This window comes from Notolepis coatsorum (genome assembly GCF_963971535.1).
Source record: "Notolepis coatsorum genome assembly, chromosome: 10".
NCBI lineage: Eukaryota > Metazoa > Chordata > Actinopteri > Aulopiformes > Paralepididae > Notolepis > Notolepis coatsorum.
In genome coordinates, this window is record NC_140174.1 from 63,265,716 (window position 1) to 63,287,716 (window position 22,001).

The 22,001-nt window shown below is 42.7% G+C and overlaps 1 protein-coding gene across 1 annotated transcript; it reads right to left on the reverse strand.

The window, feature by feature from the left end:
- Positions 1 to 7,646: 7,646 nt before the first annotated feature.
- Positions 7,647 to 21,799, reverse strand: acta2 (actin alpha 2, smooth muscle). Its single transcript, XM_084323520.1, has 9 exons — positions 21,685 to 21,799; positions 14,321 to 14,499; positions 13,585 to 13,713; positions 11,551 to 11,661; positions 11,000 to 11,084; positions 10,198 to 10,359; positions 9,625 to 9,816; positions 9,100 to 9,281; positions 7,647 to 8,780 (listed from the first exon to the last, which is right to left on the reverse strand). The coding sequence occupies exons 2-9, from the start codon at positions 14,447 to 14,449 to the stop codon at positions 8,637 to 8,639; spliced, it is 1,134 nt and encodes a 377-aa protein (XP_084179646.1). The 5' UTR covers positions 14,450 to 14,499; positions 21,685 to 21,799; the 3' UTR covers positions 7,647 to 8,636.
- Between the last annotated feature and the right edge of the window lie 202 nt (positions 21,800 to 22,001).

Below are 22,001 nucleotides of genomic sequence, written 5' to 3' on the forward strand. Positions count from 1 at the left end.
TGTGCTACGACCATTGACATTAGCCGTGAGAATAGCAGGGGGTTCTGGCACTCTGACTACGACATCATCTTTGACAGAAGATGTAGTCGGGCCTGCACCATGACAAGGCTCCGGCCATAGCTTCTTTTTGTCCCGCCAGCGAGAGGCCTTTCGTCAACGTGGAGACCTGTGTTGTGGCCTTTCGCCCTGCGTTCCTTGGTGCAGGTAAGAAGATCATGACATTACCCCACTCTTCCTTCTTTCCCCTCCCGAATGTTTTGTTAATAACGATGTTTTTTTCCAGGCAAAACATATGTTACTTCACAACATTTGGAGATACGACATGTGCTGTGTGTGAATTGTCTTGGTCGTTTGTGTAGCTTGGGTAGCGTTGGGCCGTTGGCCAAAGCTGTGTGTGGCCTGGTGTCAGTACCTGGCTAGCCTATTTAGCTGATGTCGGCCATTGGCTCCGAGTCCTTGCTACTTTGTTTTCTCTGGTATAGACCCTCTTCTCTTTGGATTTAAGTGTTGATCTTTGTCCTTTTGGATCTATGTATATTCATGTTGCCTTTGTGAAGTTATCTTTTCCTTCTGTTTTGTTCTTCCATTAAAAGTTGAATATCCTTTAGGCCATTAGGGGCTCATCTTTGCTTATCTCTCTCATACATGCTCTCTCTCTAACACACACACGACAAACACACATGCTCTCTCTCTCTCTCTCTCTCTCTCTCTCTCTCTCTCTCTCTCTCTCTCTCTCTCTCTCTCTCTCTAACACACACAGTCTGCCTATGGCGGCCTTTCTCGATGGCTAGGCTGTGCTCGCTGAGTCTGTACCTAGTCAAGGATCTTCAGTCACAGTGCTCAGGTATTCTGCCACTGTGTACTCTCTGTTTAGGGCCAAATAGCATTTCAATTTCTTTCCAATGTGTCTCTCTCTCTCTCTCTCTCTCTCTCTCTCTCTCTCTCTCTCTCTCTCTCTCTCTCTCTCTCTCTCTCTCTCTCTCTCTGTACACTGTATATTGACTGTAGAACGGGATCTCTCTCTCGCTCTCTCTCTTGCTATATGTTGACTGTATCATGCCCAGCCTCGGGCAGCGCTATTATTTAAGAATATGTTGACTGTATGAAAAAAAAAAAAAAAAAAAAAAAAATTATATATATATCGCGTTTAAATCTCGCACAGGGCCTCGCATTTCTCCCAGGCGTCAACACACCTGTTTCCGTGACTGTGGACATACCCACGGGCTTCCCCGTTACACTCACCTCCCTAAACTCACGCCCCTCAGGACACTGGGCACCACTGTGACGGATCATACTGGTCTGCGTTGTGTTTGATGTTAAATGTTAATGTCCCGAGGGGGAGTCGAACAGGGGGCTCCCGCGTCCGCGGGCGACGACACAGGCCGCTGCACTAAGAAGTGAATTCACTCCTAACTACCGTACCCAGGGCCGCCTCAGGGGGTGTGCGAGCAGTGCGGTCGCACAGGGCCCCCTTCCCGCGAGGCCCTTTTTCATCAGATACCTAAAATCTAGTTTTGCTTATATGCTTATATATTTCACATTAGACACGTTTGTAGAATGTGTCTGACTTGTTCCTGGCTCTGCGGCTCTGCAGACTGCAGATACACTATTGGAGCTCTGGGGCTCTGCAGCAGACATACTATTGGTTTCAACGAAGGGAGGGGTTACATGTGTACAGTCGGCCGGCGTGCGTCAGCTGCGTCTGACTATTTCGCGCGTGCAGCATTGGAGGTTATGCCAGCCAAGACGAAGTCGTTCGGCAGATGGACTGAAGATGAAAGTTGTTGCATGTTAGAAAGTTCAGTCAAGCTAGCCATGTCGGCTTAGCTAAAGGCAGGGACAGCTAGTTAGCTTTAGCTACGTTATAATATCGAGTGCTAACGTGTGGTTCAGTCGGGATAGCCATGTCGGCTAGTAGCTTAGCTAAAGGCTAACTAGCGTTAGCTAACCTAGAGAGAGCGCGTGCAGCATTGTTATGCCAAGATGAAGAGGACGGTCGTTCGGCAGATGAACTTCGTCAACTCCACGCGGTTGTCTCCATCCTCTTGGACGTTTGGTGAGTTTTTAATGCACTCTATTCTATTCCCGCCATGGAGATATCTCTCTCTCTCTCTCTCTCTCGGGCCGACTAGCTATCGTGGCTATGTTATGTTGGCTAACGTTATGTGGAGCCAGCGGGCCGGCTAGGTATCGTAGCTGACGTTCTGTTGGACCAGCGGGCCGGCTAGCTATCATAGCTAACCTTATGTTGAGCTAGCGGGCCGGCTAGCTATCGTAGCTAATGTTATGTTGAGCTAGCGGGCCGGCTAACTATCGTAGCCAACGTTATGTTGAGCTAGCGGGCCGGCTAGCTGTCGTAGACGTTATGTTGAGCCAAGCGGGCCGGCTAGCTAACGTAGCTAACGTTATAATGAGCCAAGGGGAAGGAGTCATTTTTATATTCAGCAGCTGTCTATTGGAATAATCTGCCCAGTGAACTGAAAACCATAGACAGTGCTGTTAGATTCAAGTCCAGCCTGAAGACATGGCTCAAAAGGGACTATACCTAGACACTTAGCTTAAGGCACCCTTGCATGTTGTATGAGTCTGTATGTATATAAATGTTAAATGGTATATGTGATGTGTTGTGATGTCACGTTTTGTATGATGCATGTTTTAAGCATCACATTCCCCCACCCCCCTACAAGGACCACAATGGAAATAAGCTCTGAGCTTTTTTGTGTTTCATCCTTGGCAGTATATCCCGACTGTGCTCTTCTGTCACATGTTTATTTTTTATATTGTCAAATAAAGTCATTCATTCATTCATTCATTCATTCATTCATTCATTCATTCATTCATTCATTCATTCATTCAAGCGGGCCGGCTAGCTAACGTAGCTAACGTTATATTGAGCCAAGCGGGCCGGCTAGCTGTCGTAGCTAATGTTATATTGAGCCAAAGCGGGCCGGCTAGCTAACGTAGCTAACGTTATATTGAGCCAAAGCGGGCCGGCTAGCTAACGTAGCTAACGTTATATTGAGCCAAAGCGGGCCGGCTAGCTAACGTAGCTAACGTTATATTGAGCCAAACGGGCCGGCTAGCTGTCGTAGCTAACGGTGTGTACCTGGTGTCAGTACCTGGCTACTCTATTTGCAGTTAGCCTCCTTAGCTGATGTCGGCCGTTGGCTCCTTGCTACTTTGATTTCTCTGGTATAGATCCTCTTCTCTTTGGATTTAAGTGTTGATCTTTGTCCTTTTGGATCTATGTATATTCATGTTGCCTTTGAAGTTATCTTTTCCTTCTGTTTTGTACTTCCATTAAAAGTTGAATATCCTTTAGGGGCTCATCTTAGCTGTCTTGCTTATCTCTCTCTCTCTCTGTCTGGACCACAAACCCATCTCTCTCTCTCTCTCTCTCTCTCTGTCTGGACCACAGACTCATCTCTCTCTCTCTGGACCACAGACTCTCTCTGTCTGGATCATCACAGACACTCTCTCTCTCTCTCTCTCTCTCTCTCTCTCTCTCTCTCTCTCTCTCTCTCTCTCTCTCTGAGCATTGCATTGCTTATAGTTGTCAATTGTGTCGGTCAGTTCATTGCAATTTTTCCTTCAGTCACATTTAGTTTTATCCTGCACCTGGCCTAAAACAGGTTGGATGTGCACACAGCTGCTCTACTGTGTTTGTAGCAGAGCAACCATACCTGAAGCCTTGTAAACAAAGACATCAACACTAGAGTGTGTACTTCTATCTACACAGTACAGCCAAAGCATTCCCATTGCTAGGCAAAAACTCCACCTGTTTTCTACACTGCTTCTTCCCTTGCTGGATTTTCTGCATTACTGCCACTTGTACTGTACATGTGTGTTGTGGAGAAATTTGTACAGTGTTACAAAGCGATAACACTGTATATTGACTGTAGAACGGGAGCTCTCTCTCGCTCTCTCTCTCTCTCTCTCTCTCTCTCTCTCTCTCTCTCTCTCTCTCTCTCTCTCTCTCTCTCTCTCTCTCTCTCTCTCTCTCTTTCTTGCTATATGTTGACTGTATCATGCCCAGCCTCGGGCAGCGCTATTATTTAAGAATATGTTGACTGTATGACATTTTTTTTTTTTTTTTTTTTTTACCTTTAGGTCAATCTCGCACAGGGCCTCGCATTTCTCCCAGGCGGCCCTGATCGTACCTATGCGTCTGTTAACCCTGTTATGGGGAAGTGAGTTTAATTTACCAGCCCGCACTGCCACAGTCACTCGTCAACACACCTGTTTCCGTGACTGTGGACATACCCACGGGCTTCCCCGTTACAATAGCATATGTGTTACGATACGGTAAGGTGGCGGTAGAACCCAAGGCAGCAGGAAAGAGTAAGCAGGGAGATGAGGCAGGAGTCGACGGTCACAATTGAAAGTGTTTACTTGGCAACTTCAAAAGTACATATAAGCATAAACAATAGGCACAGCCGTGCTGGCACTAACTACAAAACAAACCTAACCAGAAGACGGACATAACACACGAAATAAAAGAAGACAAAACAGAATACTAATATACACTTACTTTAGACAGAGCACAACTACAAGGACGACGTTTGACACAGACATCACAGGAACAGGTAACAAGGAGGAATGACTCCACAACCAGGTGAGGGCAACCCACACTTAAATAACAACACTAATTACTAATTGCCCCCAGCTGGGGAGAGACAGGCACAGAACAAAACAAACAACCACTAGACAATAAGCAATACACCAAACAACACTAACCAGGGAAACCAATTTACACCAGGGTGGGGAAGTTCAACAATAACACACACAGTGACATCCCATTAATTATCCCATTAATTAAAGTAAGCATGTGAGTTATCAAGTGTAGAATCAGTGTCTGAACCAACTGGCTCGTCTGGCCACAAGAGGGAGGTAGAGGACCACTGTCAGGAGGTAGGAGACCAGTGTCAGGAGGTAGGGGACCAGGTAGGCGACCAGGTAGGCGACCATTGTCAGGAGGGAGGAAATGTTCACTGTTATTCTCATAACCGGCCCAGCAAGGCCCGGCCCTGGGGACGTTACAATATGATTAAAGGGATAGTTCCAATAGAGCAGAGCGCAAAGCTTTATGAAAAATAACTATAATACTGTATACAGTAACTTAAGAGATGGACTTGCAGTTGACCGCGGTTTTAGTGTTTGGTACATTCACAAACAGAAAGGAACCCAATGCGTGTGTTACCCACACACCCTTACCTTCTCAAATACGGCAAGCCATGCACATCAAAATGGCTATTTCTTGCTAAGTGATAAATATAGAGTAAAATAAACCGCATTTATTGTGTATTTTCCTATTATATGTACCGCATAATTGTATAAATTCAAGAACTTCCTGTAAATCAAGTTTTCAATACATTCCTGAAATTGCAAAAGGCCTGCTAAATGTTATACTGTAGGCCTATAATATATTATATTATGGATGATGTGTTCATATGGTCAGTATTTCTTTCAGACAATATATGAATGGAAGTATACATTTTTTGGACACATGTGCCGGGATCGAAGTTAACAATAGCTGGACATACAGGGTTCTACAGTATGAGCGTTTTGCTGATGTAATTATTCCAGAAATGTGACCTTTGCGAGACTTAGTAAAAAATTATAAATATTTGTTTAGTTTTTAGTACTAGATTTGTTTGTATGTCGAAGCCCTCGCTACCCCTCGGAACTCACTCATCCCATAGAGAAAGGATAGCGGACACAAGCCCCATAGATAAAGGATGACACAAGCCCCATAGAGATAAAAGGTACACACAAATATGTTCCACTCATGACTCATATTTTTATCATCTCATATCCAAAGTGGGTGATTGTTCATTTGTGTGTGATTGGGGCGGGGGGTTGCACAGACGTCCCGTCACATTTGACCTAAATCCATACAATACAAATGAGCAGTTTCAGTCGTACTAGTAGTACTAGTAGCCACAGGCTAGCAGGCTAACTATCCATCCCTGGACATGTGAGTACCGGGTTCTATGGTTGGTATGTATCAGCACATGTATACATGTATGTCTATTTGGACTTGGTTAATAGTCAATAATATAATTAGTCTACTGGGACACAGTGAACTAAACTCAGTATTTGTTTTGCTGTTGAATCATCTACAGTGAAACATAGCTCACTGTGCTAGTAGTTAAGCTATTGACAATATGTTTTTGCTGAAGAGAAAGCAGTGTTTCTTTGGTTGGCCATGTTATTCTATCAAAGAGTAACTGGACACTAGTCTTTTCCAGCACAGCCATTCTGGTAATAAAATACCAACTGCTGTTTACATGCCTGTTCCTTTCTTCCCTACATAGAATATCCCACCCCTCATTTGACTTTAAAGGTCACAATACAGTAGGGGATGCCCCTTCGATTAACCATTTAATCAATCTCGTTATCCGACCCAGACTTTGTTAATTTATTCGTCTATGTATCTTCTAAAAAAATGTATGCAAAGGACACTGACAAATCTCTGGTGTGCACTATATTTAAAGAGGTTCAACATTATTGCATTTGGAAAACTACAATTTTACAGATTTGCTTCGATTAGTCGACAATTTTGTATCCAAGCAAAGAAATTGTTTAGCGGAGCAGTGGACAGCCCTACTGTACAGAGATGCTATAGGCCCATATTGGGCCAATATAGAAGCACATAGTGATTGGCTACTGTCCACAAAGACATTTTTAAACATGAATTGTTTGTTACTGTCCTATTGGACTACACTTCACTGACCCCCACGTGTGCTTCGGTAGCACAAGGCTACGTTTTCTTTGATTTGTAATGTCCAATCACAGAACAGTCACCCCATTATCTGGGATTTGCTGACTCAAGACCCTCTCCAAGCTCTATCCCAGGTGAGTTCCTTTCTATTGCACTGCAATTCTTGTTTTGAGAGGTCAATGGCTGAATCCCAATCCACGAGTTGTGGATACAGACTTTCGGAGGGCACAGGGCTGAATGCTGGAGGTAACAGTCAGGACAGCACCTGTTGGAGCTTGACTGAAGAGTTCACACTTTAAAACTTGAAATATTGCTTAGAGTCAAATGTTTCTATCATTATTAATAATGTGAGCACCACACACAGTATTTTACTTGTTTGAGAGCTTTTATTGTCTGGGGCAAACATATCCATATCAATGCTTATTGCTTTCAGATAGGGATGTCCGATATTATCGGCCGACCGATATAATCGGCCGATATCGGTAGTAAAATGTGATATCGGAAAATATCGGTTTAAAAAAAGAAAAAAACAATAACAATATTTGTTATATATATATCCAGTGAAATTATTAGTTACCTGAAATTATTCCGTTTTTTGGGGTGGGAAACCCTGCATATATCGGTATCGGTTGATATCGGTATCGGAAATTAAGAGTTGGACAATATCGGAATATCGGTATCCGTAAAAAAGCCAATATCGAGTATCCCTACTTTCAGATCTCTTTCATATCATCAATTCACATAAACAACCAACTTTCAGTAATAAACTACCACAATGCAGACCTTATTGCACCTTGAACAACTAGGACTGTACATCACCAAGTCACCACCAGAGGGAGTGGGTGCGCTCTTCTCCTTTCCACCACTGTTCAACATCTACTACTGTATCTAACCCCAGAGTCATATAGTTCTGACAATGGCGTGACAATGTATGTCTCAGGTTTTTATTTTTTTTTAACACAGGAATGTCCCCCACAATGGAATAGAACACCAGCTATGGCAACATTCAAGCTTTTTTTTTTATTCATTCAAAAAAATAAAAACATAACATTTGACAATAAACAATAACAGAACGATCATTCGCTCGAGTGGAGAAGGCGGGCAGTACAAAGATGGAACGGCAGCGGCCGGAGGGGGGGGGGGGGGTTTAGGGGGTGTAACATAGAGGAAAGCACCACATTCACATTTTACAGGCAGCAGAGTGCGAGAGAGAGAGAGAGAGACAGCAGGGCTTTTTGGAGGGTGAGCAAGGGTGAAGTTTAGAGCCACTTTAAGTGGACATTGAAACGGACTGGGAAATTACATGGGAAACTAGGGGAATGGCTCTTGTGGTGGTGGTGGTGGTGGTGAGTCTAGAGGAGCTACAGGTGGGGTAGGAAGAAAAGACTGCAGCTGCTGGGGACTGAAGCTATGGGTTGGGCTTGATTCTGAATCCCCGGTCTGGATATCGAAGCCCTGCCTGGATTTACCAACAACATCTTAGTGCTAATGTACTGTATAGTGTACCACATAGGAAGTCCTCAGTTTAAGAAGACCTCACTCTTCCGATTTAAATACCACCCTTACAGCAGAATTGTTTTGGCTCAATCTGAAGCGTGGTGACATTGTCATGCAGACAGACACAGGACTCGTGGGTTTGAGACACTGAGAAGAAGGTTTAGTCCTTGCTAGCATGAGTGACACGTGGAACATTAAGATAACCGCACTTTCTTCCTAAGCCAAACGGACTCAGATAAATCTATACTAACGCTAAAATGCTATTGGGAAACAAACTGGGCTCATGGACCGGGATGCTAAACTAGGCTGGGCTATAGGAGCTTACTAGTCTAAAAACGGGGTCAGAACCAGGACTGTAGGACTAACGGTGGTTAGAATCAGGGCTAAAGGGATTCTGGGACGGGGGCGTGTGTTTTTAGAAGCATTTGCGATGGACAATGCTGGGTCCCGCCTCGTCGTACTCCTGTTTGCTGATCCACATCTGCTGGAAGGTGGAGAGGGAGGCCAGGATGGAGCCTCCGATCCATACAGAGTACTTCCTCTCTGGGGGAGCGATGATCTGGAGATGAGGAGAGGAGGAGGTGGTTAGTTAGGGTAACATGTATGCAGTGGGTACTATAGGGAGCTTTTTGATGGGTAAATGCTAGATCCCATGGCCTAGAAGAAAATGTTTGTTTGCATAAGTGTAAAGCGCTTTGGATAAAAGCACTATAAATGCAGTCCATTTACTACTATATGGATTCACCCAGTTCTGTCTTTACTTGCAGGGCACTACTTAAACACGCATACAACAAGTGTATTGCATGCGTTTGCATGAGTAGGCCTATATGAACATGTCTGTATCTTGTGTATATGTGTCTGTGTGAGTCTCATCCTACCTTGATCTTCATGGTGCTGGGCGCCAGGGCGGTGATCTCCTTCTGCATACGGTCAGCGATACCGGGGTACATGGTGGTGCCGCCCGACAGGACATTGTTGGCGTACAGGTCTTTACGGATGTCGATGTCGCACTTCATGATGCTGTTGTAGGTGGTCTCGTGGATACCAGCGGACTCCATGCCTGAGCACAAACAGGAGGCAACGGGAGTCAAATGAAGATGTCCTTTGTTTTGTTTCTTTGTCATAGCAGCCACTTTGTCTCCCTCTTGGTTGAGGCTTAATTGAGTTAACTACTTTAATTAATGCAGGGATGCAAAATAGTGGATGTGAAAGCAAGTTATTTATTTCACATATATCATCATGAGTGATGATGGAGATATACTGTAAGGAGAGAGATAATTAGGGAAGAGTAGATGGATAGATAGAGATAGATATCTGACCAATGAAGAGGAGGGATGAGGGTCTAATGATAGTAATACAAATGATGATGATGATGATGATGATGATGATGATGGTGTACTGACCAATGAAGGAGGGCTGGAAGAGGGTCTCTGGGCAGCGGAACCTCTCGTTGCCGATGGTGATGACCTGACCGTCAGGCAGCTCGTAGCTCTTCTCCAGGGTGGAGGAGGTGGCCGCCGTGGCCATCTCGTTCTCAAAGTCCAGAGCCACGTAGCACAGCTTCTCCTTGATGTCACGCACAATTTCTCTCTCCGCTACACACAGGAGGAGACAGAGAGATGGGGTTAGGAACTTTATTCAGGTGGTTTTGGCTCTGGAAGGGAGTTCAGAAAAATAATGTTGGCATTACACTTATGTGGTTTCTGGATTTGAGAGAGAGAGAGTTGTTCACATTCACAAATAGTGATTGAACTCTAGATCATACCATAGGAGTAACTCTCATATTCACTCTCATATTTAGAGGTTCCCCTTTAAAACAATTAAACACAGCTTGCGCTTGACATCATATACAATCTCCTTCTTGGAAAAACCTGACGATTGGCGGCTAAACCTCACTATAGTAACGTGCTCGGATAACATTTGAATGTATGGATTTTATGGTGCTAGAAATAATATAATAAAGTATAATAACATACCAGTGGTGACGAAGCTGTAGCCTCTCTCTGTGAGGATCTTCATGAGGTAGTCAGTGAGGTCTCTGCCTGCCAGGTCCAACCTCATGATGGCGTGAGGCAGAGCATAGCCCTCGTAGATGGGCACGTTGTGGGTCACGCCATCACCAGAGTCCAAGACGATACCTGGTGGAGGTGAGAGAGAGACGTGCCACCGGGTTATTGTCATTCTTAGTGAATTTAGAATTTAATTTACATTTACATTTACATTCAGTCGTTTAGCTGACGCTTTTATCCAAAGCGACTTACAAGTTCTGTACAACAAGTCAGCAGGAAGGATACAACTCTGGCAGCTAAGGGTAAGTAAGATTGTTTGTCAAACAGTGTCAAACTTGAGTGCTACAGACTTTTTTTCCAGTCAGCTAATTGACCTATCTCAAGCCCCGCCCTCTTTCCTTGATCCTTCAATCACAGCCGTTGCATTCTTCAGACTCTGCTCTCCTTTGTTGTCCGAGGAAAGCAGCTGTTGTGATTGGAGGATCCAGAAAAGAAGGTGGGGGGTTTGAGATCGGTCAATTAGATTCCACAGCAATGAGGTCTAGAATAAAAAAAATACTTTTTGAACACTGGTGGCTATACTAACCACAGTGGTAAGCAGAACTGATAGATGTACATACTATAGCCAAACTGTACCAGCATTTCACTGCTGGTGACTGGGTGTTAATCTGATAGACCAGAACAAGACCTGGTAGAACTAGGTGACGGACGAGGTTCAGCCTAAACACGCACTGAATACGGGTATAATGAACAGATTGGTGCTGCTGACCTGTGGTACGTCCAGAGGCATAGAGGGACAGGACGGCCTGGATGGCTACATACATGGCTGGAACGTTGAAGGTCTCAAACATGATCTGTAACGGAATGGAGAGTCTTTAATCATCTTCCCTTTATTCATTTGCTTAGATTTTTTGTACACGTGATCTCAATAAGGTGCTGAATGAGCTCAGTGGCAGTTTTTCCATGTCTGGTCATTTTTAGGATGGTGTTATTCACTGTCAAAAAAAAATTAAAATAAAATGGAATTGATATCTTTGGTTCATTTACTCAAGCCTAGTAACAGACACAATATTTCTGTTGTGAATATCCATGATCCATAGATGTCCCTAGATACCAAGAACATGCAAATGGCCCTTGTAGAAGTGGAGCGATCTTCCATTTACTTAGGTATGTATTTTTAGGCGGATTTTCAGAAAATATTGCTTAAGAGGTTAAGGGTGACCCAGGGGCAAGAGAGGCGTACATGTATATGACATTCCAGTGGAGGTTCCCGCTAACAAGGTGCCAGTCAGAGTACAAGATATCTGTTGTTGCCCATACCTGTGTCATCTTCTCTCTGTTGGCCTTGGGGTTGAGGGGGGCCTCTGTCAGCAGGGTGGGGTGTTCCTCAGGGGCCACACGCAGCTCGTTGTAGAATGAATGATGCCAGATCTGATGAGAACAGGAACATAATCACAGTGTTATCGACCTTTTCAGTGGAATGCCATTGCTAAAGGGGAACAGCTTCGACCCAAGTGTATTTCCTGCCAGCTGTTGATAGTTCACAGAATAGTGCACGGGGTAGTGCCAGTGTACTTTAACAACTACTTCAACCGAATCAGAGACACCCATGCATACCAAACTAGGCGCAGCTCAACTGACTTTGTGCCAGTCAGATTCAGGAGCTGTATGGGGAAGGAGTCTTTTCTGTATTCAGCAGCTATCTATTGGAATAGTCTGCCCAGCGAACTGAAAATCATAGATAATGCCGCTAGATTCAAGTCCAGCCTGAAGACATGGCTCAAAAGGGACTATACTTGACCTAGACACTTCGTTTAAGGCACCCTTGCATGTTGTATTGAGTCTGTATGTATATAAATGTTAAATGGTTTATGTGATGTGTTGTGATGTCACGTTTTGTATGATGCATGTATTAAGCATCACACTCCCCCACACCCCTACAAGGACCACAATGGAAATAAGCTCTGAGCTTTTTTGTGTTTTATCCTTGGCAGTATATCCTGACTGTGCTCTTCTGTCACATGTTTATTTTTTATATTGTCAAATAAAGTAATTCATTCATTCAGTCATTCATTCATTCATTCATTCATTCATTCATTCATTCATTCATTCATTCATTCATTCATTCATTCATTCATTCATTCATTCATTAACAAACACTGCAACAGGAAATAAGGCCCATTTAGAATGTTAATGTTCTCAAGTTGTTGAAGGTCTATACAACAGTTGGTCCTACCAAGAGGTATTATTATATAGGATTATATTATATACTGTAGGAGTGACTTAGGCACGGAATTGAATGACTGTTCTTGGCCCGTACACTCACGGCTACATTCCCATTGGCATTCTCAAGCTGTCAAACTGATATGAAAAGAAGAGAAGAGCCTGCACGCTGTTTGTATCAACAACCCTTCAGATAATAGATGACATTAATGTTTAAGATTTGTGGATGTACTTACAGTAATCCAGTGGGCAGACTTTTCTCTGGACTGATTTGCTCTGCATAGTCTCGTAATTGTAGGCACGTGTGTGTGTGCATGTTTTTTCTTTACAGTAACATCATGGCAGCTGCTCGTATTTGACATAGGCAATGCCAGACATGGATAGAACTTGTACTTGACTTGTCCACTTAACATGGAGTTTTGGACACTGAATGTATGTGAATGTGTACTTTTTATCCATGTGTGTCTGTGTGTCTACATATTTTATGTACAGTATGTGAATGTTTTAGTATTTCTGTGTGTGTGCATGCGTCCTGATTAGTCAGCATGCTACTGTGAGTCAGCAACACTGAATAACAAATTCTAGGGATGGTGAGTAGGAGGAGGAGAGGAGAAGGATAGGAGAGGAGAAGGAGGAGGAGAGGAGGAGGAGAGGAGAGGAGGAGGAGAAGGAGGAGGAGAGAAGGAGGAAGAAGAAAAGAAGTGAGATGAAGAGGCATGCATGAGATAGGATGAAAGATAGTTCCTTTGACTACATTTTGAAGTTATTTTAGTTTTTAACAATGCTCTCAATGGAAATGGATTACCTGAACGTGTATACCTTCTCCATGGCATGTGTTTATGTGTGTACATGTATGTGTGTGTGTATACCTTCTCCATGTCATCTCAGTGTTTATGAGTGTACATGTATGTGTGTGTGTGTGTGTATACCTTCTCCATGTCATCTCAGTGTGTGTGTGTGTGTGTGTGTGTGTGTGTGTGTGTGTGTGTGTGTGTGTGTGTGTGTGTGTGTGTGTGTGTGTGTGTGTGTGTGTGTGTGTGTGTGTGTGTGTGTGTGTGTGTGTGTGTGTGTGTGTGTGTGTGTGTGTGTGTGTGTGTGTGTGTGTGTGTGTGTGTGTGTGTGTGTGTGTACCTTCTCCATGTCGTCCCAGTTGGTGATGATGCCATGTTCAATGGGGTATTTGAGGGTCAGGATACCTCTCTTGCTCTGGGCCTCGTCTCCCACGTAGCTGTCCTTCTGGCCCATACCCACCATCACTCCCTAGGACACACACACACATACACACGCACGCACGCACGCACGCACGCACGCACGCACGCACGCATAGCACACACACACACACACACACACACACACACAACACACACACACACACACAGTCAGAATAATCACAAAATATATTTTCATATTCAATTTCATTTCAAACCTTTATTTCAACTCGTAAGACACTGAAGTTAGCCTAATTTACAGCAAGCTTGACAAGCTTACAAAACAAAGACACAAAGTGTATAAGCAAATTCATACATATATGCACAACAAATAAGAATAAGCAATACAAATCTGTTACAAGTCGACACACATAAATAAATAAATAGCACAATAGTGATTCTACCTATACCCAGTTTGTTCATTTGTGTAAATATCTGGTGTCTGGACGGACAGTCCTGGGAAAATGATCTGGTGCACAGGAAGTTATGTATTTTATGTCACCAGTAGCAACTGCGGTTTGTTTGGAGACTAACTTGGTAATTAGCATGCATTTTCAAGATGGAAGATGGATTAATTTGTTGTGAATGGTACTGGATCATCCAAACAGAATACACTGCTCTCCTTCCTGTTCCTAGTTGATCATCCAATGGGCTTTTACCTGATGCCTGGGCCGGCCAACGATGGAAGGAAATACAGCTCTGGGGGCGTCATCCCCGGCAAAGCCTGCCTTACACAGGCCAGAGCCGTTGTCACACACCAAAGCAGTGCTCTCTTCGTCATCACACATGGTTGCTGAGTTTAAGTTAGGGGGCTTCTCTCAAAACTGGAGAGCTGTTACTGCAGAGAGAGAGAGAGGGGGGGGGGGGGGGGGTTAGATTATGTGGAGTCTTTCACATAATATACACTCATTCACTCACTCACTCACTCACTCACTCACTCACTCACTCACTCACTCACTCACTCACTCACTCACTCACTCACTCACTCACTCACTCACTCACTCACTCACTCACTCACTCACTCACTCACTCACTCACTCATCACTCACTCACTCACTCACTGAGAGGGTGAGTTACATGGCAGCTACAACAAGTGTATATCTTACATAATATCTAGAGTTAATTTGCAAAAACAGATACAACCATGAATAAACACACACATCTGTTTGATTGATACTCCCTGGAGATAATACAAATATAATAAATAAACAGACAACTGTCTTTGCACATGAACTCTTCAGGTGTGCACACAGAAGAGAAGAAGAGAAAGAGAAGAGAAGAGAAGAGAAGAGAAGAGAAGAGAAGAGAGAAGAGAAGAGAAGAAGAGAAAGGAGAGAAGAGAAGAGAAGAGAAGAGAAAGAGAAGAGATGAGAAGGGCCACAGAGGTCTAAATGTGTATAACACAAGATCAAACAATCTATCTCAAAAATAATTTCTGGTTGCAAGATGGTACAAAAAAACACATGACATTGAATTTGTTTCAGAGGGAACTGAGTAACATAAGTCGTAAATATTGTTGGCTAGAACAATTTGACCCTGTGATGGACACTAGGTTAATGAGTACATTTAGGCTATAGTCTTTTTAGTCCCATAGTGGCAACAACCCAGGATGTCTATTTGCAAATAGGATCAAGTTAATGTTGTGTAGCAGAGTAGTCTGGCCTGAAACCTAGTAGGCCTAATATTTCCCATGGTCAGGGGGATTCCCCTTTGGCTGACTGGTAATTCACTATGAGGGAGACCCTGGTTCATCTCATTTAACTCATATTTATCTGTTTCGTAGGGTTAGTCTTGTATCCAGACCGTAACCAAGACCCAAACGTTCTTGTTTTATGTTTTGATAGTGGGGCTACCCATTTGTGTACATTTAGAGTGTGATTGTTATAGATGGAAAATAAGCTATTTGGAACTTTTTATAATATTTTAATCTACTTTTTCTCCCCCTTTTTTCTGTATCTTTTCTCCCATCCCAATTTAGTCGTTATGCCAATTCCCTTCCTGGTCGTTGCACGCTTTTGCCCCTACTGTCGGGCCTGGGGAGGGAGAAGACTACCACATGTCTTCCTCCGATAATGTGGAGTCAGCCAGCCGCTTCTTTTCACCTTACTGGGGTAGTGTAATGCGTGGGAGGATCACACTATCTCCCCCAGATCCCTTCCTGCTGTAGGCGCCCCGACCGACCAGTAGGAGTCGCTGTTTACAACGACCAGGATACATACCCCACCGGCTTCCCACCCGCTAAGGGACGACTGACCAAGCGGAGGTACCGCTGACAGCTGGATTCGATCCCAGAGTCTCTGCGGTGGTAGGCGAGTGCTTAGTCCGCTGCGCTACCTAGCCGCCCTATTTGGAACTTTCTTAACCTAATGAAAATAAATACACCACCTTTTACTTCCACAAAATACAGCAAATACTATTGAAAACATATATTTACACATCGTCCAGTCAGTGTTAGTCCTTGCACCAAGAGCGTTGATCGATCAGCTATTACGAAAAACATGTCCTCATTCTTATTTATTGTGTTTGGTGGTTGGGCTAGCCATTTGTTTGCATTTGAATCACTAATTTGGGCCTTTAAATTCATCTCTGAAGCTTTGGAGGAACACAGGCCAGTGTGTGTCATCGGTTGATGTTCCACCTGTCATCGAATTACATTTTCCCCTGACAATATGAACGTTCTCAACTGTCACAATCGGCATGCTTTGTAAGACCTATTAAAGGGTGTGAATATCAAGAACATACCATTAGCGGCAAAATGGGCCGTGAGCTAAGTCAAATAAGGTAAGATATGGTTCCAATGAGGGTGTGGTCTCTGGTATATGTAGGTGTGTGTATGTGTGTGTGTAGGGCTACCTCCTTCCCTGTCCTCATGACGACCACACCCATGTAGGTCAAAAATATGCCATATAGTAACAAGGACAAACCCTGTCCCTGTCCGGGCGCTCCATGTACCATGTACATGTAACACAGCTAGGTTGAGCCGTCTCTCGTCAAAATGAAATACAGGTCGTAGAAATGTATAGAATACGAGATGGATCGGGCTGCTTAGTACTCATTGATTAATATGAATGAACATAATACTGCAAAAGATGGATTCCTCCATTGAGGGGGATAATGGTTGTTTGCAGAGCTGAACTGAGGTTAATCCTGTAATCTGACAAAGAAATCTGTGCAACACAAAACATAAAATATGCCAAAAAACGTGTTGCCAATGTCCAAATATAAAAGTCAGCAGCCGTGCCGAGATGAATCCGAACCAAAACCGACTCCTCCAAAACTAAGAGAAACAGCTTTAACTCCTGTTTGATGATCGAAGACTTCAGAAATGACACATTTATTGGGTTTCATAGTGGTACAGCCCTGAAACATACTCAACACTGAAAGCACTACAATCACAGAAAACATTAAGAGGTTATACGTAACACACACAGTGGTATGTTGGAAGTAGAGTTAAGAGGTTATCACACAGGTATGTTGGCAACAGAATAGTTTCCCCGGCTTACATACACTCCCACTCCTACTCTCTAAAAAGTTTGTACTACTGCCCTTAATGAATGAGCAATGACTTCTGGGAAAACTTCCTAATTAGGGCATGGTACAGAGTCATGCCTCTCTTTGGTCTGGTATGGTCTCTCTCCATCTCCTCTCTTTGGTCTGGTATGGTCTCTCTCCCTCTCCTCTCTTTGTCTGGTATGGTCTCTCTCCCTCTCTCTCTTTCACTCTCCCTTTAACACTCCTTCTCTCTTCTAACACGACATCTCTTCTTTTCTCTACCTACTTATCCATCATCTATCCATCTATCATCATCTATCTATCTATCTATCTATCTATCTATCTATCTATCTATCTATCTATCTATCTATCTATCTATCTATCTATCTATCTATCTATCTATCTATCTATCTATCTATCTATCTATCTATCTATCTAATCTATCTATCTATCTATCTATCTATCTATCTATCTATCTATCTATCTATCTATCTATCTATCTATCTATCTATCTATCTATCTATCTATCTATCTATCTATCTATCTATCTACTATCTATCTATCTATCTATCTATCTATCTATCATCTATCTATCTATCTATCTATCTATCTATCTATCTATCTATCTATCTATCTATCTATCTATCTATATCTATCTATCTATCTATCTATCTATCTATCTATCTATCTATCTATCTATCTATCTATCTATCTATATCTATCTATCTATCTATCTATCTATCTATCTATCTATCTATCTATCTATCTATCTATCTATCTTCTATCTATCTATCTATCTATCTATCTATCTATCTATCTATCTATCTATCTATCTATCTATCTCTATCTATCTATCTATCTATCTATCTATCTATCTATCTATCTATCTATCGCCCCTCTCTAGTTCTTGCTCTCTGCCTGTCACCCTCTCTCTAAATCTTTCTGCAGCCCTACCCTGTCTACAAACATTTAGAAAGAAGAGAGAGAAAAGGGGGGGGGGGTGAGCGGAGTGAAGGAGGGGAGAAGAGGAAGAGAAGAGAGGAGGAGAAGAGGGGAGAGAGGGGGCAGCTGTATCCAGGAGGACCATATTTAGTCATAAACTGTGGGAATAAAAGGTTTGGCTGATTTCTGCCAGCAGAGGCTCTCCTTCTGACTTTGCTCTGCCTGTGTGTGTGTGTGTGTGTGTGTGTGTGTGTGTGTGTGTGTGTGTGTGTGTGTGTGTGTGTGTGTGTGTGTGTGTGTGTGTGTGTGTGTGTGTGTGTGTGTGTGTGTGTGTGTGTGTGTGTGTGTGTGTGTGTGTGTGTGTGTGTGTGTGTGAACTTGATTGAACAACAATATATTTTATCCCTATTTATACACTTAAATACATGCTGATTTATTCTTACTGAGAAAATGTTCAGTTGACAACACAACTTCCTCCTAAGACATTGTTACCGCAGGGTCAGTGTTTGTTTAACAAGAGTCTGGAACCCTTATTGGGTTGCAGGTGTGTTTCCTTTGGGTCACACCATGCCAAGAGTACTAGTATGTTTTATCCTCGGGCCCAGGGTGATACCTAACCGACCTGAAAAGTTTGCAACCTGTGTTGTAGATTGAGATCTAACCCTGTTTTGTATATTGATATCTAACCCTGTGTTGTATAGGGTTAAATGCTCAGGCATTTAAATGAAACATCAGGGATATCCTGACACAAATTGTACTTTACCTGCACTATTCTTACCCTACCTACTTTTATACACTTCCTATCAAATCCATGTGTCGGTTCTATGCACATTTTATCTCACTATATCTCCTATGCACTGTAATTTTAAGAGCACTGCTCTGTTGTAATTCAAAACTGAACTTTGTAAAGAAACTCAAAGTTAAGAGCGATGCACTGCTCTGTTGGTAAGTTGTGAGCGACGCACTGCTCTGTTGTTCTATAAGGTCATTTAGAACTGTACTTTGTAAAGAAACTCAAAGTAGCGATGCACTGCTCTGTTGTATGTTAGAACTTTGTAAAGAAACTCAAAGTATTAAGCGATGCACTGCTCTGTTGTATATTAGAACTTTGTAAAGAAACTCAAAGTATTAAGCGATGCACTGCTCTGTTGTTATATTTTTTTTATTGAACAATTTTATCACACTTTTTACTGTCCGTTCTATTTAAAAAAAAATTCCTATTTTTTAACTGAATCAAACCGCACTTTTTTACTCTATCTAATCTATTCTATTTAATTATTTGTATTACTGAAAAACTGTGATTTACCTTACCTTGCTACCTCTCTATCTTAAAAAAATTATAAAAATGTATGCTCGCTTATGCCTGTATTTTCTACTGTTGTGAAGCACTTTGAACTGCAATTTCTGTATGAAAAGTGCTATACAAATAAAGTTATTATTATTATTATTATTATTATTATTATTATTATTATTAATTATTATTATTATTATTATTATTATTATTATTATTATTATTATTATTATTATTATTATTATTATTATTATTATTATTATTATTATTATTATTATTATTATTATTATTATTATTATTATTATTATTATTATTATTATTATTATTATTATTATTATTATTATTATTATTATTATTATTATTATTATTATTATTATTATTATTATTATTATTATTATTATTATTATTATTATTATTATTATTATTATTATTTTTTTTTTTTTGATCCACTTTTTCTCCCATTTTTTCCATATTTTCTCCCATCCCAATTTCGTATCATCCAATTCAACCCTCCCCTGTCACGAACGCTGTTTCTTGCCTCCCACAAGCCGGCTGCAATGTGGACTAAGTCATACATAGCACAAGTCCCCTCCGGTACTTGAGGTAACAGCAGTCGCATCTTTTCACCTGTGCAGCTCGATCTCTCAGTGTCGAGGAGTAACGCGTGGGAGGCTCACGCTGCCCCCGACACTTCCTGATTCTACTGCGCAGGCGCACCAACCGACTTGTAGGAGTCGCTTGTTCACAACGTTCGATCCCCACCCTTCAGTTTTCCCTCCCCGTAATACGGCCAATGTGTATTACTGCGGACGACCAGCCAAACTGAAAAACAATGTGGAGAGCTGGATTCGAACACGCGAATCCTAGCGTCTCCACACTGGTGGCGAGTGCCTTGCCCACTACACCACCTAGCCGCCCATTATTATTATTATTATTATTATCTAACCCTGTGTTGTATATTGACATCTAACCCTGTGTTGTATATTGACATCTAACCCTGTCAACACCTGTGTTGTAGATTGACATCTAACTCTGTGTTGTAGCCAGGATGAATCCGTCACCAACAATATCCTACAGTCTCACCATGAGATTCCAAATGCCACATTCTAGGTTACAATTGTTACAGCTCTCGTTCTTGCTTTGGTTCCATCAACCTCAGCCAGGCTCCATCTTGCCATTGCCATGTACTGTACAAGCCTTGTCCTCCACTTTCACTTTTTCTATTATTATCATTATTATTAGCATTATTTTACTGTAATTGAAAACGTCCCTGTGAAGAGAATACTTCATGGTTACATGGGGACCAAGCCAGAGCATTTGCTGATATATTGTAAAATGTCAATGGTGCCCTTATGATACGATTACACACGTGTGTTGTTATAATTAAGAGCTGAACATTCTAACGATGATGATGGCTTTTAGGTAGTTAATTATAGAATTCAACCCACACACACACACACACACACGCACGCACGCACGCACGCACGCACGCACGCACGCACGCACGCACGCACGCACGCACGCACGCACGGACGCACGCACGCACACACACACACACACACACACACACACACACACACACACACACACACACACACACACACACACACACACACACACACACACACAAGTTTGACCTGAGAAGGTGTCCAATCCAACCTATTAATAAATGATAACAAACCACTGAGCCAGCAAACCACAGAGAACACTCACAGACAATGCATCAGTAATATGAATAAAAAACGATTGTACACTTTTAGTTTTCAACGTTGTGCAGACAAACAAGATGTGTAAAACTCCAATTCAGCTAATGGCCACTGATCACATAGCTTTGTAATTTAAATACCAAACAACCCAGCAAAGCCTCTTGTCTCAAATCACAAATCCCTGGTGTTGGCACTCCTAAAGCCTATAGTGTCCCATCACTAAACACTCCTAAAGCCTAGTATCCCATCACTAAACACTCCTAAAACCTAGTGTCCCATCACTAAACACTCCTAAAACCTAGTGTCCCATCACTAAACACTCCTAAAACCTAGTGTCCCATCACTAAACATGACTAAAGCCTTGTATCCCATCAGTAAACACTTGTTAGGTTAGCAACAAGCTAATCAGCACTAAAACCACAGATCTTTATCTTTTTTCAATTTTCTATCCTATTACATCAAAGAGCACAGAATATGATAGCAGCAAACTGATCAACAGGTACCAGGCAGAGGAAGAGAGGAGTAAATATAGAAGAGAACAGAAGAGGAGAAGAGAGGAGATGAGAGGAGAGGAAGCGTGTGCACCACTTACCCTGGCACTGCTTGGCTTTGTGGGAGACGGGGGGACTTTAGCCGTGATCTGTGGGACTGAAGTGACCCCCTCTTCTGCTTCAAGCTAGTATATCAACCCCTGCCCCCCCTCTCCATCCAGCCCTCCCTCCCTCCCTCCCTCCTACCAACCCAAACATGGATAGGGCTCCCCGCTATCCCTCCTCTCTCCCTCCTGTACATCCCTCACTCTCGCCTTCACTCCCTCTCTCCTGCTCACCCAAACATGCCCCCCCCCCCCCCCCTCTGTCCCTCTGTGCACCCCTCCCTCCCTCCCTCCCTTCCTCTCTCCATCCATGT

Excerpts from the sequence above, each read along its gene's own strand:
- acta2 (XM_084323520.1), bottom strand. The coding sequence starts at position 14,449 with ATGTGTGATGACGAAGAGAGCACTGCTTTGGTGTGTGACAACGGCTCT. Across the intron at positions 11,085-11,550 it reads ACAGAGAGAAGATGACACAG|ATCATGTTTGAGACCTTCAA; the intron begins GTATGGGCAACA and ends ATTCCGTTACAG. Across the intron at positions 9,282-9,624 it reads CTTCCAGCCCTCCTTCATTG|GCATGGAGTCCGCTGGTATC; the intron begins GTCAGTACACCA and ends GTTTGTGCTCAG.